General features: G+C 42.2%; 1 protein-coding gene across 5 annotated transcripts in view; it reads left to right on the forward strand.

Moving 5' to 3' along the window:
* The window catches only part of Kat2b (lysine acetyltransferase 2B), a 102,599-nt gene that overhangs the window by 27,778 nt on the left and 57,700 nt on the right, over positions 1 to 17,121 (forward strand). For all 5 annotated transcript variants that reach the window (XR_010050073.1, XM_063256998.1, XM_063256999.1 and 2 more), the window contains exon 2: positions 2,686 to 2,812. Coding sequence is in view for 4 of the 5 variants with exons in the window: in XM_063256998.1 (XP_063113068.1) it covers positions 2,686 to 2,812 (127 nt within the window). In the remaining variant the exon portion in view is untranslated. The remainder of the gene's footprint in view (positions 1 to 2,685; positions 2,813 to 17,121) is intronic.

Below are 17,121 nucleotides of genomic sequence, written 5' to 3' on the forward strand. Positions count from 1 at the left end.
TCTTTTCTTAATCCTGTAATGCATGCATCTCTGAAAGTGTCTTCATCTTTGAAATTTAATGTTTAATGTGATCAAGGCAGCAGCAACGAAGACATTTTCTACGAATTAGACTTCTAACCTAACTGCAGCCCCCTGATGTGTGGTGGGGTTGGTGTGAGGACTGAAACAGAAACCAGAACCTCCGAGGGCCAAGATCTAAAACAGAGTCCAATCCTAAAAAGTATATGTATTGTTTTATAGACCAGTGCAGATCAAGTGTAATGTGCCACGCTTGCCATTGTAGCTGTTTAAGAAATCTCATTAAAATTGAAAAAGCAACAGGTAAAATTAATTTTTTTATTTTTTTTACTCATACTGTACTGGGTATTGAACCTTGAACCTTTCACATTGAGCAGCATCACTCTTCCATTCTCTAACTTCCATGTGCGTTTTTGGGTTTGTTTGTTTTGGACATGTTTTTGAGACAGGGTCTTACTGTGCACTTCAGGCTGGCTTCCAACTCACGGTGATCTTCCTGCCTCAGCCTGCTAAGTGTTGGGATTACAGTCATGTGCCACCATGCCTGGCTCTCTGTGTGCTTTTCTTTTTCTGTCTTTCTTTCTTTCTTTCTTTCTTTCTTTCTTTTAGCTTTTTAGTTTTGAGATAGGGTGTCACTAAGTCACTAAGTTGCTCAGGATGGGATTGAATTTGTGATCTTTTAGCTGCTGTCTCCCAGATTGCTGGGGTTACAGGAATGTGCCACCAGGCCTGACTGAAATTATTTTTCGTAGTATTTTCATATAAGCCCATTATCTAAATACCAAAAACATTCACGAACTTAATTTGTTCCACAGTTCTGGCAAAGGTGGCCTCATGCCAGGAATATGGTGGCTATAGTCATGTTTGTTGCCAGATGGAGGGTTTGCAGACAAAAATGTTGCCAAATGTTCCTGCTTGTAAAACAAATTGCTGTTCACAAACAAAAGCACCCATGAACTAAGGTGCCTTTGGCTGTAATCAGTCCTCATATTAATGAGATGGCTTGTATTTCTTTTTGCAGTTTGCTTCTGTCTTTTTGAGGTAGGGTCTCTCTGCAGTTCAGGCTGGCCTTGAGCTCACTTTGTAGCCCAGGCTGGTCTCAAACTCACTATGATCCTCTTGCCTCAGCCTCCCAAGTGCTGGGATTACAAGCGTGAGCCACCACCTCACGCCTGGCTGCAGTTTGTATCTGAAATGGTTTCAGTTTGGACTAGGTGTGTTTCAGGGGCTCAGTAGCCAGATGTGGCCAGTGGCTGCCTTATTGAACAGTGCACATAGAAGGCTGTTAGTGAAATCTCTGTTACTTGTTACTGCAGTCCTCAATTATGCAGTTTCCCAGCCACAGCAGAACGGAAGTACTGAACTCAGAGAGAGGACAGTGGGGAAGGGGCAGAAAACTTAACCATCAGGGATCTTCAGTGCAAGCCTAGCCGTCCTAGGACTCCAGGAAGCACTGTGTGGTGACTGACGGGAGCACATGGCACTCTTTCCATTCTCACCCTCTCCTTCTAAGCCCAAGTCACTGCAAAAAGGTGAAACCATATTCATTGTTGTCTACAAAGGTAGGAAACTAAGAAGAGCATGTGGACAAAGTTCAGGAAGATTTCTTGTCTCTCTTTTTCATTTTTTGGTCTCGTTTTATTTTTGAGGCAGCGTGTTGCTGTGTAGTTCAGGCTGGCCTTAAACTCACTATTTAGCCCCACTTGGCTTCAAACTCACTGCAATTTCCTGCCTCTGTCTCCCACTGGGATTATAGGTGTATACCACCACACCCAACTTTGAGGAAGATTTCTATCAAGTATTGCTAAAATAATAGTGCATTCTAATACAGGAAATCTGGGAAAGACACACAGGTAGAAACTCTAGATATTTGATGCTGTCTTCTGTATTTCTAAACCTAGGAGTCCACACTGGTGAAGAAACATGGAGATGTGGCTTTGGCTGGGTGTACCCATCCCATCTCCCTGACATTCTCACTGCTTAGGGCATTCTGTTCCTCTTTGATCCCTGGGGCAGAGTGGTAGCTGAAGTCTTGGAGCCTGTGAAGCCCAACCTTAGCTCTTTTTGCCTTAGCTATGTTTGTGGGACCTCAGAAGTGTGGCTTCTTGTGCATTGGGAAGCTTTTGCAGTGGAGTCTCTCAGAACTGGCCAATCCATAGGCACCCTCTGAGGGCAGTGATAGCCCCTTCCCCCACCTTTGCTGGAGATTGAGCACTGGGCCTTGTGCATGCTAGGCAAGCGATGTACCATTGAGTTACATCTGTGCCATTCCTTTTCTGGTTTCCCTTCCCCTTTCCCTTCTTTTTTTCTAGGAGAAAAATCCTTTAATCGGAAAATCAGAAGTAAGACAGGAAATGACTCCAGTTTAGATAGCTGGAGGGGGCATCATCTGATACAAGGGTTCAGCCTGGCAGAAAGGGCAATACAGCCTTTAAGGATTAGCTGGTGGACTGGGGCCCAGGTGATCATCACCTCAGTCTGGGTATGATAGTTCTGGTACCTTTAAAGCAGATGCTTTTGTTTCTGTTGCATATGTAGAAAATTACACAGTTGAAGTGAGAGAGTAGAGGGGATTAGCTGACATGTAACAGTGTGTGTTATTCTCATGTTAAAGTCACTCCATGGCTGTTCCTTACAGAATTTTGTGTTTCTTTATTCCTTCTTTAGGCTGAGGAGTCCTGTAAATGTAATGGCTGGAAAAACCCCAACCCTTCTCCCACTCCCCCCAGAGCCGATCTGCAGCACATCATCGTCAGCCTCACCGAGTCCTGTCGGAGTTGCAGCCATGCCCTTGGTGAGTTCCTGAATTTTCCAGGACGTCGGGGTTTCATGGTCGCCGGGCAGTCCTTAGCTGATGGATTCTGTGGGTTAACCAAGTTTGAATGCTCTACTTCTCTAGTCTCCTGAATGTCTCAGGAAAGGGGGTGTGGGAGAGACAGCAGCACTGTTTGCACTGACTCATCTGCTCCTCCTCATTTCTGCAGGAGCCCAGCTGTGGGATGAGAGGGTGAGAGGGACTATGAAGGCTGAGCTGCTCCTGTTAAGTGTGCTCTGACTGGAGGAGCTGAGGATTGGAGCCTCAGCTCTCTGGCCATTTGTTTGATAATAATAATTTTCTGATTCCTTGACCTTTTTGGGGTGTTTCACTCAATTTGCACATTTCTTTCTTTGCTGTGTCTGCTCCTCCTTTCTTCAGTGGGGTCCCTCTTCACTGTGCTTAGCTAATGTTTTCTTGGGTTTTGCTTTTCAACTTTTTTATCTGTCCTTGCAGGATTATCACTGCCTTTATGGCAGATAGACTGAGCTTAGTTACTCAGCAGGATTGAATGAATATGTTGTGTTCTGTCTTAACATGTACTATTTTCGGGAATGTTTTTTTTTTCTTTTTTCCTGAGGATTGAACCCAGGGTCTTGCATATCTTTATCCTGTGCTCTACTACTGACTTACAGTTCCAGTCCGAAGATAAAAAAGTTTTGGAATCAGTTTTGAGTACATACAAGTTAATGGGGGATTTGTTTTCCCAGATATCAACATTCCAGTTTGCAGTGGATCCTGGAACATGATTTTTGCTTTCTGGCTTTAATTATGCAGTCTCTGAGGACCACAGTGTGATTTACTGTTTTGAGCCCAATCCTGGGCACCCTGTGCTCACTACAGTTCTTCCTTCTTCCACCTGGGCATTGATAACTGGGTGACTTTTCTTACGATAGTTTTTCTCTTAAGAGATTCCTGCTGGTCTAAGTAGTGTTGTCAGCCTGGCATGGTGGTGTATGCTTGTAATTCCAGTACTCAGGAGGCTGAGGCAGGTGGATCAAGGTGAGTTTGAGGCCAGTCTGGACTGCATGATGAGTACAAAGACAGCCTGGACTACATATGAGAACATGTTTTGAAAATAATTAAAAATAGAAAAAACAAACGTCATTGTCAAACTGCAAGATGGTGTTAGATTGAGTCTGAGATTTTATTTTTTATTTAGCTGGAACATATGTCAGTACTATTTCAGTAGAGCAAAAAAGCCAGTAGTGTAATTTTCCTAGGAAGTTATTGGACTGGAGTAACTTTCTGAAAAAGGAAATCACATAGATCTCACAAAGAAATAAACACACGGGGCTGGGGATTTAGCTCAGCGGCATAAGCTCCTGCCTTGCAAGCAGGCAGTCGTGAGTTTGATCCCTGGTACCGATAAAAAGGAAAAAGACAAAAACAAAACAACAAAAAAACCCACACTAGTAATTACATCATTGTGTTGATTGAACTGGTGTCTGAAATAATGTAAGCTGTGATTTTTTTTTTTGAAGACAGAGTCTCACTGTGTTGTCTACTCTGGCCTTAAGATCCTGGGCTTTGGGGCTGGGAATTTAGCTCAGTGGCATAAGTGCCTGCCTGGCACGTGCCAGGTTCTGAGTTTTATTCCTAGCACTTTAAAAAAAAAGAAAAAAAGAAAAACGAAACCTTGGGCTTAATGATCCTCCTGCCTCAGCCTTTCTAGTAGTTGGAATTACAGGTTATCATACCAAGTTCTAAATTGTGGACTGTAAGTTATGAAATTATTCTTGCTTATAATTCACCATTTTCACAATTCATCTATGAGTAATAGACTAGTGCCATTTGTAACAGCCTCTGGAAATAGGATACAATAAAAATTCAGGCTCAAGAAATCTTTAAAGGCAGGCATGAACTGTATTTGGTATTGATTGGGAAATCCTATTATCATGAATCAATTACATCTAAAACCAGGATCAGAGCCAGGTGTTGTGGCTCATGTCTGTAATCCCAGCACTCAGGTGGCTGAGGTGGGAGGATCCTTGCAAGGTTGCAAGTTTGAGACCGGCCTGGGCTACAAAGTGAGCTCAGGGCCAGCCTGAACTGCATAGCGAGACCCCGTCTCAAAAGAGACAAAAAAAAAAGAAAAAGAAAAAGAAAAAGAAAAAGAAACCAGGGTCATCTTTCCTTTCTAGAAGATCAGGTTGGTGCTGTTGTGTTCATGTCCACACACACAAATGTCCATGTATAGAAACACTCACAAAAACCAGCCGACTTTGTCTCTCTATATTTATCAAGCTTTGTAACCTAATTCTTTTGTTTGCTGAAAAATAATGAAAAATGGAAAAAAATGTCCTTCGAACTGGGAAATACATGGCCAAACTTTAACCTGTGCGTAAATTAAGATGAAAAGAAAATTAATTGAAAAGCACAGTGATTGTAGCCTTATTTATACTATTAAAAAACTAAAAATCGGGGGCTGGGGATTTAGCTCAGTGGCATAAGCACCTGCCTTGCAAGCAGGGGGTCGTCAGTTCTGAAAGGGTTGTTGGCCTGGTAAAGCCAAGGAGCTCCTATCTCCCCCCACCCTTAGGAATTACCTCTGGAGCCAAACTAAGACCAGTGGGCTACCTGTGCATCCCTAATGCCCCCTTGGGTTCCACCTCAGGCCATGGCCTCACTCCACGCGTTCCAGTGTTCCACTGAGAGATCACCTGGCCCAGGGTGGAGATGCCACGCCCCAGGGGGATGGGGGGGTGTATCTCCCCGCATTCCCAAAATAAAGGTTACTTATATTTTATGCTTCTTATCTTTTCAGCCGCCGCCAGTCCTCCTCCTCTTCCTCCCCTCCACAGTTCTATCAAGTTTGATCCCCAGTACTGATAAAAATGAAAAGAAACAAACAAACAAACAAAAACCCCTAAAAATCTAAATAATTGTAAAAACTTTAGAAGAGTATCCGGCACACAAATACATTATTATAGATAACTATTCCTGTTTATATTAATATCATAATACCAGTGCTCTTTCACTTCAGGCAGTTTATAAACTCTGTCTAATTAAAGCAAGAAAAGACTTTTTAGAACAAGGGTACTGGTAGTTCCTAGAGCTTACAGGGAAAATAAACTTCGGTTGCGTTTGGGGATAATCCTGTCCTGTGCTCAGCTCAGGGTTCCAGCCTTTGAAACCTAATCACGGGAGGCTGCCCCTTTCCCAAGTGCTGGAGCACTGACCCAGGGCCACATCCAGCCACGTGTGGTGACCCACACCTGTACTCTGAGCACTCTGGGAAGCTGAGGCAAGAGGCTTGTAAGTTTGAGCCCAGCCCACGCAAGTTAGCAAGATAGTGAGAACCTGTCTCAAAAAATAAAAAGGCGTTGGGTTCCGTCTTCAGTGCCATAAAAAACAAAACCACAGCAAAACCTTTCCTAAGCATGAACTCATTGTATTAGTTTAGAAAAAAAAAAATGCAACATTATAAAGGAAAGGGTGAGTTGATTTTTAAAAATTCTGCCCTTGCAGAATACTTGTGTGAGGGTTCCTCCTTTCCTTCTGACACCAGTTTTCCATCTTTCTAAACATCATGTGGATGCCTAGAATTCAGTTTTGACACTGTCTACCTGGAGTTCTTGTCACATCGCAGGGAAAGGGCTCCGTCCCGCAGTGTTGCTCCTACTCTGAGCCCCTGGCTGTGACCTGTACTTTAAACTGATGAGCTATAAATCAGGTTTCTGGGAGCTGCCTCCTGGGTTTTGATAATTGGCTTAGATGGCTCACAGAACTCAGGAAATACTTATGTTTACTGGTTTGCTATGAAGGACCTTGTAAAGGATATAAATAAATAGCCAGATGAAAAGAGCATAGGGTGAGGTAGAGGGGAGGGGCTCCCAGCCTCCTGCGCCCCTTCTGTGTGGGTGCCACCCTTTGATCGCCTCCATCCTGGAAGCCCAGAACTTTTCTTGGGGGGGGGGCGGCGGGAGTTGAGATAGGATCTTACTCATGTAGCTACCAGTGGTCTCCAAATTATGACCCTCTTGCCTCAGCCTCCCACAGTGCTGGGGTTACAGATGTGCACCCCTGAGATTTGGCAGGAGTTGTTTTTAATGGAGCTTAATGTTCACAACACCCCTTCCCTGTTACTGGATGGTGGTGGGTGCACTGAAGGTTTGGGTTCTCTAACCCTTTCAACTTGGTTTTTTAATTTAATTTAATTTTTTAATTTTAATTTTTTAACTTAATTTAATTTTATTTTCCAAGACCTTTAGATCCAATTTTAATTTTAATTTTAAAGGAATAAAATCAAGCGAAATAAAACAGAATAAAGCCATTCAAAACAATCCAGAGTAAGTGACACAGGACTTCAAAACAATAGAAAATCAATGATGGTTACTGTAATACTTCTTGTTCACTTCAAAATAGCTGCAGATACTTTCAGATGTAGGTAAATCAAACAAAACAGAACAGAATGGAACCAATAAAAATAAAATCAACTTAGTCTTTTGGGAGACTGGCTTAATTCTAGAGTGACGGGAAGTGGAGAAGGTAGGGGGCCATGGCCCACCTGATTAACATGAGGCTTACGAATTACACAAGACCCTTATCACTTAGGAAACGACAAGGTCACTGTGAGCTCCAGGAGGAACCAGAGAAAAATCCAAGGATGTTCCCTATTTCAACACAGATACACACAAACACACATAAACACACACACACACACACACACACACACACACACACACACACACACACACGGTGAAGAAAAACTTGGGCAGGATGTATAGTGTATGTATATCGCTGACAGTAATTTTCTCAGGGTACCGAAGTGGTTGTGAAGATTTTCCCCTCCTCTGCTATTTCTCATTTCTTCTCTGCCTTCTGAGTCTACTTTGTATTGATGTTGGAGCTTCTACCCAGGGCCTGGAGCACACTGAGCATGTGCTCTCACCCTGAGCTACTCTCCGGGCCTAGGCTGCTTTCTTAAAACTGAAATGCCTGCGCATTTCAAGCTCTTGGAGTTATTGCTGGAGTATTACAGTTGATTAGTCTAAGGGCTCTAGAAAACTTTCTTGTGAGATTGCTCCTTCCCCCTTTCCTGTCTTTAAAAAAAAAAATCTTTACAATGGAAACTTCCAGGCACATACAAGGATAGAATAATTTTCGTAATTGCCTGGTAAGCATCACTAACTTTGAAGTTACTAGCATTTGCCAGTTTTGTTTTAAACCCCTCCTACTTTGCCAAAGTATTCACAGCAAGTTCCAGACATTTTATCTTATCCTAGTCATTCGTGTTACTTCTTCATTGTTGCCCACAAAGCACAGGCTGTGGTCTAGGGAATTCTGCCAGGGATCTGGAGGCTGCATTCCCGAGTGTGTCCCAGTTAGCACACACTGCTGCATTTCCACGCCACTTCTCAGTGTGGCTAATTTAGAAGCCAGTAATCAGACACACGTGTCAACAGGTAGTGCTCCTGGACTTGTCACAGCAAAACATGCCAGTTTATCAGTTCTCTTGATTAGACCTTGTGCACCTTTGCCTCAGCCATACACACTCTTTTATGTCCTTTCTTGCCAGTGACTTTGGTCCCTGCATTTGTAGCTTGCCGTAATTTTGTATTCTGTGTCTCATGGACATAAAACACAGGCCTGAGGTAATCTGCTCAAGGAGAGAGAACACTCCATTGGGCGTTAGAAAATAAGATTTCTGGGCCTGGCTCCATAGTTTACCAAGTCATTTAGCCTTTCATAGTTTAATATCTCCATCTATAGAATGCAGGTCCCAACTGACGTGAAAATATGTCTAAAAGGCATACCAGTTTTTGAGGACATAATATGCAACACAGAATGGAAAGTATCTCATTAATTTTTTATTTTGATTACATGCTAAAATGATATTTTGTGTCGAGTATAGAAGTGAATGCTTATAATCCCAATGGGAGGCTGAGGCAGGAGGATTGAAATACTGATCCCAGCCTGTGCAGTTTTTAGCAAATTGGCAAGACTGTTTTAAAAAATCAGAAGGGCTGGAGTTGTAGCTCAGTGTGAAGGCTCTAAATTCAGTCCCCAGTGCCATCCACACACACGAAATGATATTTTTTAAATTAATTAATTTATTTAGATATTTTCTTTTTTCTTTTCTTTTCTTTTCTTTTCTTTTTTTTTCTTTTCTTTCTTTTTTTTTTTTTTTTGTGTGTGTGTGTGTTTTTCTTTTTTATCGGTACTGGGGATCGAACTTACGACTGCCTGTTTTACAAGGCAGGTGCTTATGCTGCTGAGCTAAATCCCCAGCCCCCCCTTTTTTTTTGTTTTTTTGAGACAGGGTCTCACTGTGTAGTTCTAGCTGGCCTTGAACTCACTGTGTAGCCTAGGGTAGCCTTGAATTCATGATGATCCTCTGCCCTCAGCCTCTTAAGTGCTGGGAGTACAGACCTGAGCCACCACACGTGGCACACAATGATATTTTAGAGGTAGGTATTAGATGAATACATACAATCTACTATTAAAGTTAATCTCAAAGAGCTGGGTATGTTGGTGCATGCTTGTAATCCCAGCACTTGGGAGACTAAGGCAGAAAGATTGCTGAACTATACAGTGAGACCTTGTCTCAACCAAAAATAAAAAAAAATTTTTTTCAAGTGTTTTTAAAAATGTTTCTAAGTTGGGTGTGGTGGTGCATACCTGTAATCCCCGTACTTGGGAGGCCGACGCAGGAGGATTCTTGCGAATTTGAGACCAACCTGGGCTATAAAGTGAGCTGAAGGCCAGCCTGAATGGCATAGTGAGACCCTGTCTCTAAAAGACAACAAACAGACAAATAAAATGAGGGCTTCTATTTAAGCCAGAATATGGGAGACAACTCTAGTGACTCCCCTTGAATGCAAAAACAATTACTGTACCTCTGATTATTTGGAGACTTATTTCCTTATACTGATATGTACAGAGCTGGCTATGGTATTTCCTTCTCTCTTCAGTTGGCTCTAAATATTGCAAATAAGGCTAGCAGAGGTGCTGGTATGTAATCTCTGAAGCCGGCAGACAGTCCTGTCTCTTCCCATAGTGTTCCATACCCTGCATATGAGCACAGCGGGATGTTAGAGCCAATAGCTCCGGGAATGTAACTGGGTAGGAGCCTCAAGGTAAAGAGGCTATGACTCCCCAGGGCCCAAGAGTTTGCATATCAGAAACCAAACCACGGCCTCCCAAAACAATTCAGTAGCTAACTTAATTGGGTTATGTGAACTGACCCTTCTGCATATTTTTATCACTGCAATTTATAGAGATGTCTTTTTCCCACCTGGCCAGCCAGCTCAAGTTATAATAAATTCTGGGAGAGGCCTAGGATCAAGGCCTTTGTCCACATGTCCTCATTAGGATTGGACTGAGGACTCCTTGGCTGCCCTTAACTTGGAACGTGTCTTTGGTGTCTTTACTCTCACGGTGGATTGCATTGGAGGTAGTACATTGGAATTAACCTGCTGGGATTCCAGTAACATCTCAATAAGATTATACCGTTTTGGATTGTGAGGAAAACTAAAAAGAAGATTACAGTACTTGGGTGACTGAACTCAATATTGGGATTACAATACCAGAATATATTAAAAGTTTTTTTCTACTAAGAAATATAAAATTGTATTTATGGCTCATATTAAGTTTCTTTTGGATAGTGTTGCTCTAGAATATTCTAATCTGTTCTCTGAAATTGTTTGATATTTCAGACTGTTAACATCACATCAACATACAAAAATTTCACAGTCTCCTAAGTGTGTTAGTTGATTGCAATGTTTCTTTTATTTTTATGTTTTTATAATACTAGGGAATGAATGCGAACCTTTACACTGAGCTGTAGCCTCAACATGTTCTTTTTGGGTACCAGGGATCAAATTCACGACCGCGTACTTGGAAGGCAGGCGCTTATGCTGCTCAGCTAAATCCCCAGGCCCTCAACGTGTTCTTAAAGGTTTTTTTTTGAGACAAGGTCTCACTAGGTGGCCAAGGTTGGCTGGAACCTGTGTGATCCTCTTGACTCAGACTCCCTGAGTGTTGTGATTATAGCCAGCCATTGCCAGGCTCTTACTTTAATATTAATAAAATTACTAGTTGGGTGTAGTGACACACTCTTGCAATCCCATTAACTCTGGAGGGTGAGGCAGGGGGATTACCAAGTTCGAAGCCAGTTTAGGCTACATTGTGAGATCCTGTCTCAGAACCCCTCTTCCCCCCAAAAATTTCCTTAAAGGCTTGCTTATTTACATAGCAAACGGTTTATAACAAAGGAGTCACCAAAGAAATCATGCCATGAAACAGTTGAAATTTCTGTAATTATTTTCTTGAAGCCTGTTCTGAAATATGCCGGAAGATACTGTTGATTAAATGTCCTGTTGATAAGGTTTTACAGTTCCTGAAGATGTTTTAAATTTATTTTTCAAGGCCAGGGATTTAGCTCAGCAGCATAAACGCCTCCTTTGCAAGTGCGCGGTCATGAGTTTGATCACTGATTTTAGGCGCCCCCCCCCCCCCATTCAGTGTCATCACCTTCACTGTCACATCCTAGGTGTGTATAATAGGTGTGTTCAGTAGTGGGAACTGACAATTCCTTGTTTTTATAGTTACCTCCCTTATCTGCTTGTTGACATCTGAAGTTTTCTCCTCTTCCTCCTTCTCCCCTCTCCTTTTTGTCCCTCTGTTCTTTCCTGTCTTTCTTCTTATTCTCCTTCTCTCCTTTCTTTTTCTCCTTCTTTGTCGTCGTCGTTGTCCTCCTCCTCCTTTTTATTTATCTTTGTCTTTTTGAGATAGGATCTCGCTATGCAGTTCAAACAGGCCTTGAGCTCACTTTGCAGCCCAGGCTGGTCTTGAACTCATTAAATGACCTAGTTGATCTTAAATTTGCTTTGCTCTAATCTCTAAACTATTCACTGCCTCACCTGACTACATTGGAAATGTTCTCCAAAATGTAAAGAGCTAGTTTCAGTGGATCAGCAGAGCTTACTTTTTGACTGGTGTAAAGAGAATGCCAGAGTGTGGCTTGGTGGTGCATGCCTATAATTTCAGCTATCCATAAGGCTGAGACAGCAGGATCACAAGTTCCTGGCCAGTCTGGCTAACTTACTGAGAGCCTGTCTCAACCTCCTCCCCCCAACAAACAAACAAAGGCCTTGGGGATATAGCTAAGTGGTGTTAGGGCCAGCAACCGTGAGGCCATGTATTCAGTCATCAGCACAGCACCTGTGTACACACAAAGCCGGAGAATGCCAATATTTTTCTCATGGACTATATTTAAACCATTTAGGCATTTTGACTTGGTGCATTTTCTTTGGCCACATCCATTTTCTTTGGCCACATCCTATTGGCACAGGCCTCTACTACATTTACACACCGATTGTACTGACACAGTTGCCCAGGTAGCCCACCTCCTCCTGGCCGCCTGCCTTTGTGGCTCGGGCAGGCTTTCACACTTTACGCTTCAGGGTGAGGGAGAGGTGAGCCTGGTACTGTAGGAGCTGAGGAGGGAACGCTGGTGATATTTTTCCCGTGCACGTGACACTGTGACTTTCCTCTGCCTTTGTCTGGTCATGAAGTCCTGTTGATTGTGCATCTCGATCCTCCTCCCAGCACCGCCTGAATTCATGCTTTTCCCTCGTTCTTTCGCACCTGGCATTCCCAGGAAGCAGTGCTGGAGTCTGATCCCGTTCTCCTGGTGTCCTCTGACTGAAGTCCTGTCCTCAGCTGAGCGTGTGAGACCCTTTAAGCCGCTCTACCTTCTGGGCTTTTCCTCAGTTCCCGCTTCGGGCTGCTGTGTTGTCTGAAGGCTCTTAACCTTTGCTCCCAGCCTGTTCTGTGTCTGGAGATGCACACCACCTGCAGTGCCTGCCCTTCATTTTCTGCCTGGGAATCCTGCTTACCGTCAAAGCTTGCCCACTCCAGAACTTTGTAGAGATAAAAAAGTCCTTCTTGAAGCTCTCATGCATTTTTTTTTCTTGTTTTTGGGCAAGGTCTTACTATGTAGTTCAGATTATTTGGCCTAGGCTGGCCTCAAACTCTCAGCACTCCTTCTGTCTCAGCCTCACAAGTGCTAAGATTGCAGACATGCACTACCATGCCCAGCACACACAGTGTTTCATCTCATGTAGTGTACTACAGTGATTTTCTTTCTCTGTCTGTCTGTCTGTGTTTGTCTGTCGCTCTCCTCCTCCTTACCTTGTCTCTCTTTTGAGACTGTTTTGCTATATAGCTCATACTGGCCTTTAATTCACTGTGTAGCCCAGACTGACTTTGAACTCAAGACAGTCCTCCTGCCTCAGCCTTCCTCGTGCTGGAATTGCAGGTGGGTGCTACCACTTCTGGTACTGAACTGTGATTAAGAGCTGTCTTTATTTTATTTTAATTTTTATTTTTTTTGGTGCTGGAAATTGAATTCATGACCTGGTACTTGCCTGGCAGACGCTTGTGCTGCTGAGCTGAACCCTCAGCCCTAAGAACAGACTTTATTATAGCTGTGTGTGATGGCAAATGCTTGTAAATGGTTTATAATCTGTACTTACATCATCTAGTGTAGTAGCTATTAGGTCATGTGTGGTCAGCGAGTAATTGTAACATGGCTAGCTTGAATAGAATGTGCTTCATGTGTAACAGTACACATCAGGTTTGCGGACTTAGTATGGCAAAAGAATGTAAAATACTTTTTTGTAGTGCTTGGGATTGAAGCAGGGCCCTTACTTTGCGCTATGTTACCAGCTCGTTTTAAATTTTTATTTTGAGACAGAGTCTCACTAAATTGCCCCCACACAGTTCAAACGTGTGCTTTTCCTACCTCAGCCTCCCACCATGCCCAGTGTAATTTTTTATGTGGAAAGGTAGGTTTGGTGGTGTATGCTTATAATCCCAGCACTGGGGAGCCTGAGGCAGGAGGATTGCTGTGAGTGTGTGGTCAGCCACGGCTACACAGTAAGATCAGTCTCAAAAGAACAAAATAAAAGTTTTATGTAGAATATGTGACAGAATGATAATACTTTAGGTTATAAATAAAATACATTAAAATACATTCTCTTTCTCTCTTCCTTTTTTGTGGGTGGTGCTAGAGACTGAACCCAGAGTGAACCCTGTATATGTTTAAGCTAACCCCCAATCCTTTTACTAGGATATCGCTAAGTTTACATACATGGCTCCCATTATGTTTCTGTTGATTGCACTCCCTAGCAATCACTTAATTCTTAGAATGCCCCCCCTTTCTGTTCCAAAAGGGATTACAAAAGGGAAACTAGGGGCTGGATTTAGTTCAGTGGTATAAGCACCTGCCTGGCAAGCGCGAGGTTATGAGTTTGATCCCCTGTTCTCTCTAGCCCCCAAATTAAGGGAAACTGATTTTAAGTGAGTGGACTTTTGCATATTGTGCCATTTAAGAAGTTTCACTGCAGTCATTAATTTTACCTCTTCCAACCTTGGTCCCAGATTCCCAACAATAAAAAATATGTTTGATTAGCTTTCAGACCCTAGAGGTTCTCTATGCATGTTTTGCATCTGGTCCAGAAGAACAGGGACACATGAACTTCCTGTCCAGCTGCTGCCCGCGTCCTGTGCAGGTCACACGAGCACTGACCCTGTCCTTATGAGACATGCAGGTGATAAGAGGGAGCCAAGCTCACAGTGGTCCTGGCTCACGGTGTAGTACGCCTTTTCCTCTCGGCAGTGCAGCAGCTGCTATGGGCTCTTGGAGCAGGCCTCCTGTGGCATCTGGGTGTCTGTGGGTCAAGCAGGCATTGAGATGTGCCAAGATGACCTGTCCTGCAGAGCAGCCTGACCCTCTGACCTCCTTCCCGCCACATGTGATAGACCCTGGGGAACTCTGGCCTACGAGGAGGACTGTGCCTTCCCCATACATCAAGGACTGGCTAACATTGGGTGTCTTGATTTGTTTTGTTTATTGTTTTTGATGGTACTGGAGTTTCAGTCAGGACCTCATGCCAGGCAAGTGCTCTGCCACTGAGCTGCTTCCTTAAAGCTTTTATTTATTTATTTATTTATTTATTTATTTATTTATTTATTTATGGTTTTTTGAGTCAGGATCTCCCTATGTAAGTCAGGCTGGCCTGGAATTCTCAGTGATCCTCCTGCCTTAGGGTCCTGAATTCTGGCATTACACGTGTGCACCACCACGCCTGGCTCCTTAGCCTTTTAAAATTAAAATTAAAAATTAATTAAAAAAATTTTTTTGACACAAAGTCTCAACATAGCTCAGGCAAGTCTTGAATTTATCTTCCTGCCTCAGCCTCCTCACTATGGGAATTACAGGTGTGTTCCCTGACACCCTGCCTTAATTTTATTTTATTTATTTATTTATGTTTAGTCTTTTTCGTTTTTATCGGTACCAGGGATCGAACTCATGACTGCCTGCTTGCAAGGCAGGCCCTTATGCCGCTGAGCTAAATCCCTGGCCCCTTAATTTGATTTTAGGCAGGGTCTCATAAGGGTGCCCCGGCTGGCTTTGTGCTTTCAATCTTCTTGACTCCTCTTCCTGAGTAGCTGGGATTATAGGCCTGCTCCTTGGTGTCTCAGTGTAATACTGATGCTTTATAACAGGCCTTTGGGAAACTATTTGAAATAAAAGTAATGTCCTTTACACTTGATTATCAAATGCAGGTATAGGAAACAGCTTTAAAAACTGTTTTTGGAAATAACTTGAAAGTTGCATAGAAGTCTCAAGACTAATATGAAGAATATGTATTTTTTCCCTGGGTTTACCTTGGTAACATCATACTCCATTTGCTTTGCTATTTTTTTCTTATTTATGGTATATACAAATATATACGATATATACAGATATAATTATGTAACTACATGTATACTGTATTTGTCTATTGTTTTCCCTGAACTCTGTGAGAATAACATATATGTAATAGTCCTTTGCCTCTAGAGATTTTAATGCGTATTAATATATGTATTTTAATGTGTCCTAAATGTATACTTTCATATATATGATAGTCTTTTGCCCCTAAGTATTTAATACCGATTTCCTTTTATATAATCTCAGTTTAGTAGTCAACTGTAGTAAATTCACTATTAATGTAATACTTCCATCTAATTTACTCCTTCTGTTCTATTCTTATCAATTAACATTTTATAACATAGTATTTTTTCCACCATTAAACACCTAGTCTAGAATTACCTATATATTTAGTTGTTTTTCTTTTATTTTCTTTAATCTGCAATACTTCATCTTCTTTCTTTTTTTCTTTCTTTCTTTCCTTTCTTTCTTTCTTTCTGTCTGTCTGTCTGTCTGTCTGTCTGTCTTTCTGTCTTTCTGTCTTTCTGTCTTTCTGTCTTTCTGTCTTTCTGTCTTTCTGTCTTTCTGTCTTTCTGTCTTATCGGTACCGGGGATCGAACACACAACCTCGTGCTTACAAGGCAGGCGCTTATGCCACTGAGCTAAATTCCTGGCCCCATCCGTCTTTTTTCATGGATCAGTGTTTTAAATTTATACACAACCTCTTTTAGGGTAGAGAACCCCACATCTCTAATTCTGGCTACTAGGAGAATGAATTTGAGGCCAGCCTGGGCAACTTAATAAAATGTGGTATTGAAAAAAATGCTAGGGATGTAGCTGAGTATAAAGGTTTGGTAATAAATTCTCAGTATTGGGGGGAAAAAGCCAACTCATAGATTTGAGTTTCTAAAAGTTGAAATTTTCCATTTAAGCAAATCCCATCAAGCAAACACAATCCCTCCAAAATGCACAAACATTTGCATAGAATATGACACACTAAAGGTTAATATCTAAAGTTCTTTTAGTGCAGTTTAAAAAAAAAAGACCAACATCCTAAAAAAGCAGCAAAGAAATCAAGCAGTACACAGGAGGACAAATACTGATGGCCAGGAACAGGAAAAGCAAACAACTCCTGGAGTATTCTGGTAAATGCAAATTAGAGCAATGGAGGCTCCTATTCATCTTCAAAATGTTAATTACTAAGAGTGATTCTGCGGTGGGCAGAGTGTAGGGAAAAGGGCACTTTCTTCTACCCCTGATATAGTATACATGCATACTACATCGGGGTGTGTAATAAAGCTTTAAATAGTAGTAATCTTGTCTCATAAATTCTGTGGCAGTTTATTCGCTGTAGATTTGTGTGGTTTTTTTTTTTTTTGTTGTTGTTGTTTTTTTTGAAATAAGGTCTTGCTATGTAAGTTTAGGCTGGCTTCCAATTCACTGGGTATCCTAGGCTGGCCCCAAATTCATCATGTAGCCCAGGCTGGCCTAAACTTTGTGACAGTTCATTTGTCTCAGCCTCCTGAGTGCTGGGATTACAGGAATGCCCCACTTTGCCTGGCTATAATAGATTTTTATTTTGATA

This window comes from Cavia porcellus, unplaced genomic scaffold (assembly GCF_034190915.1).
Source record: "Cavia porcellus strain 051 isolate PalLab524CR breed Dunkin Hartley unplaced genomic scaffold, mCavPor4.1 scaffold_10, whole genome shotgun sequence".
NCBI lineage: Eukaryota > Metazoa > Chordata > Mammalia > Rodentia > Caviidae > Cavia > Cavia porcellus.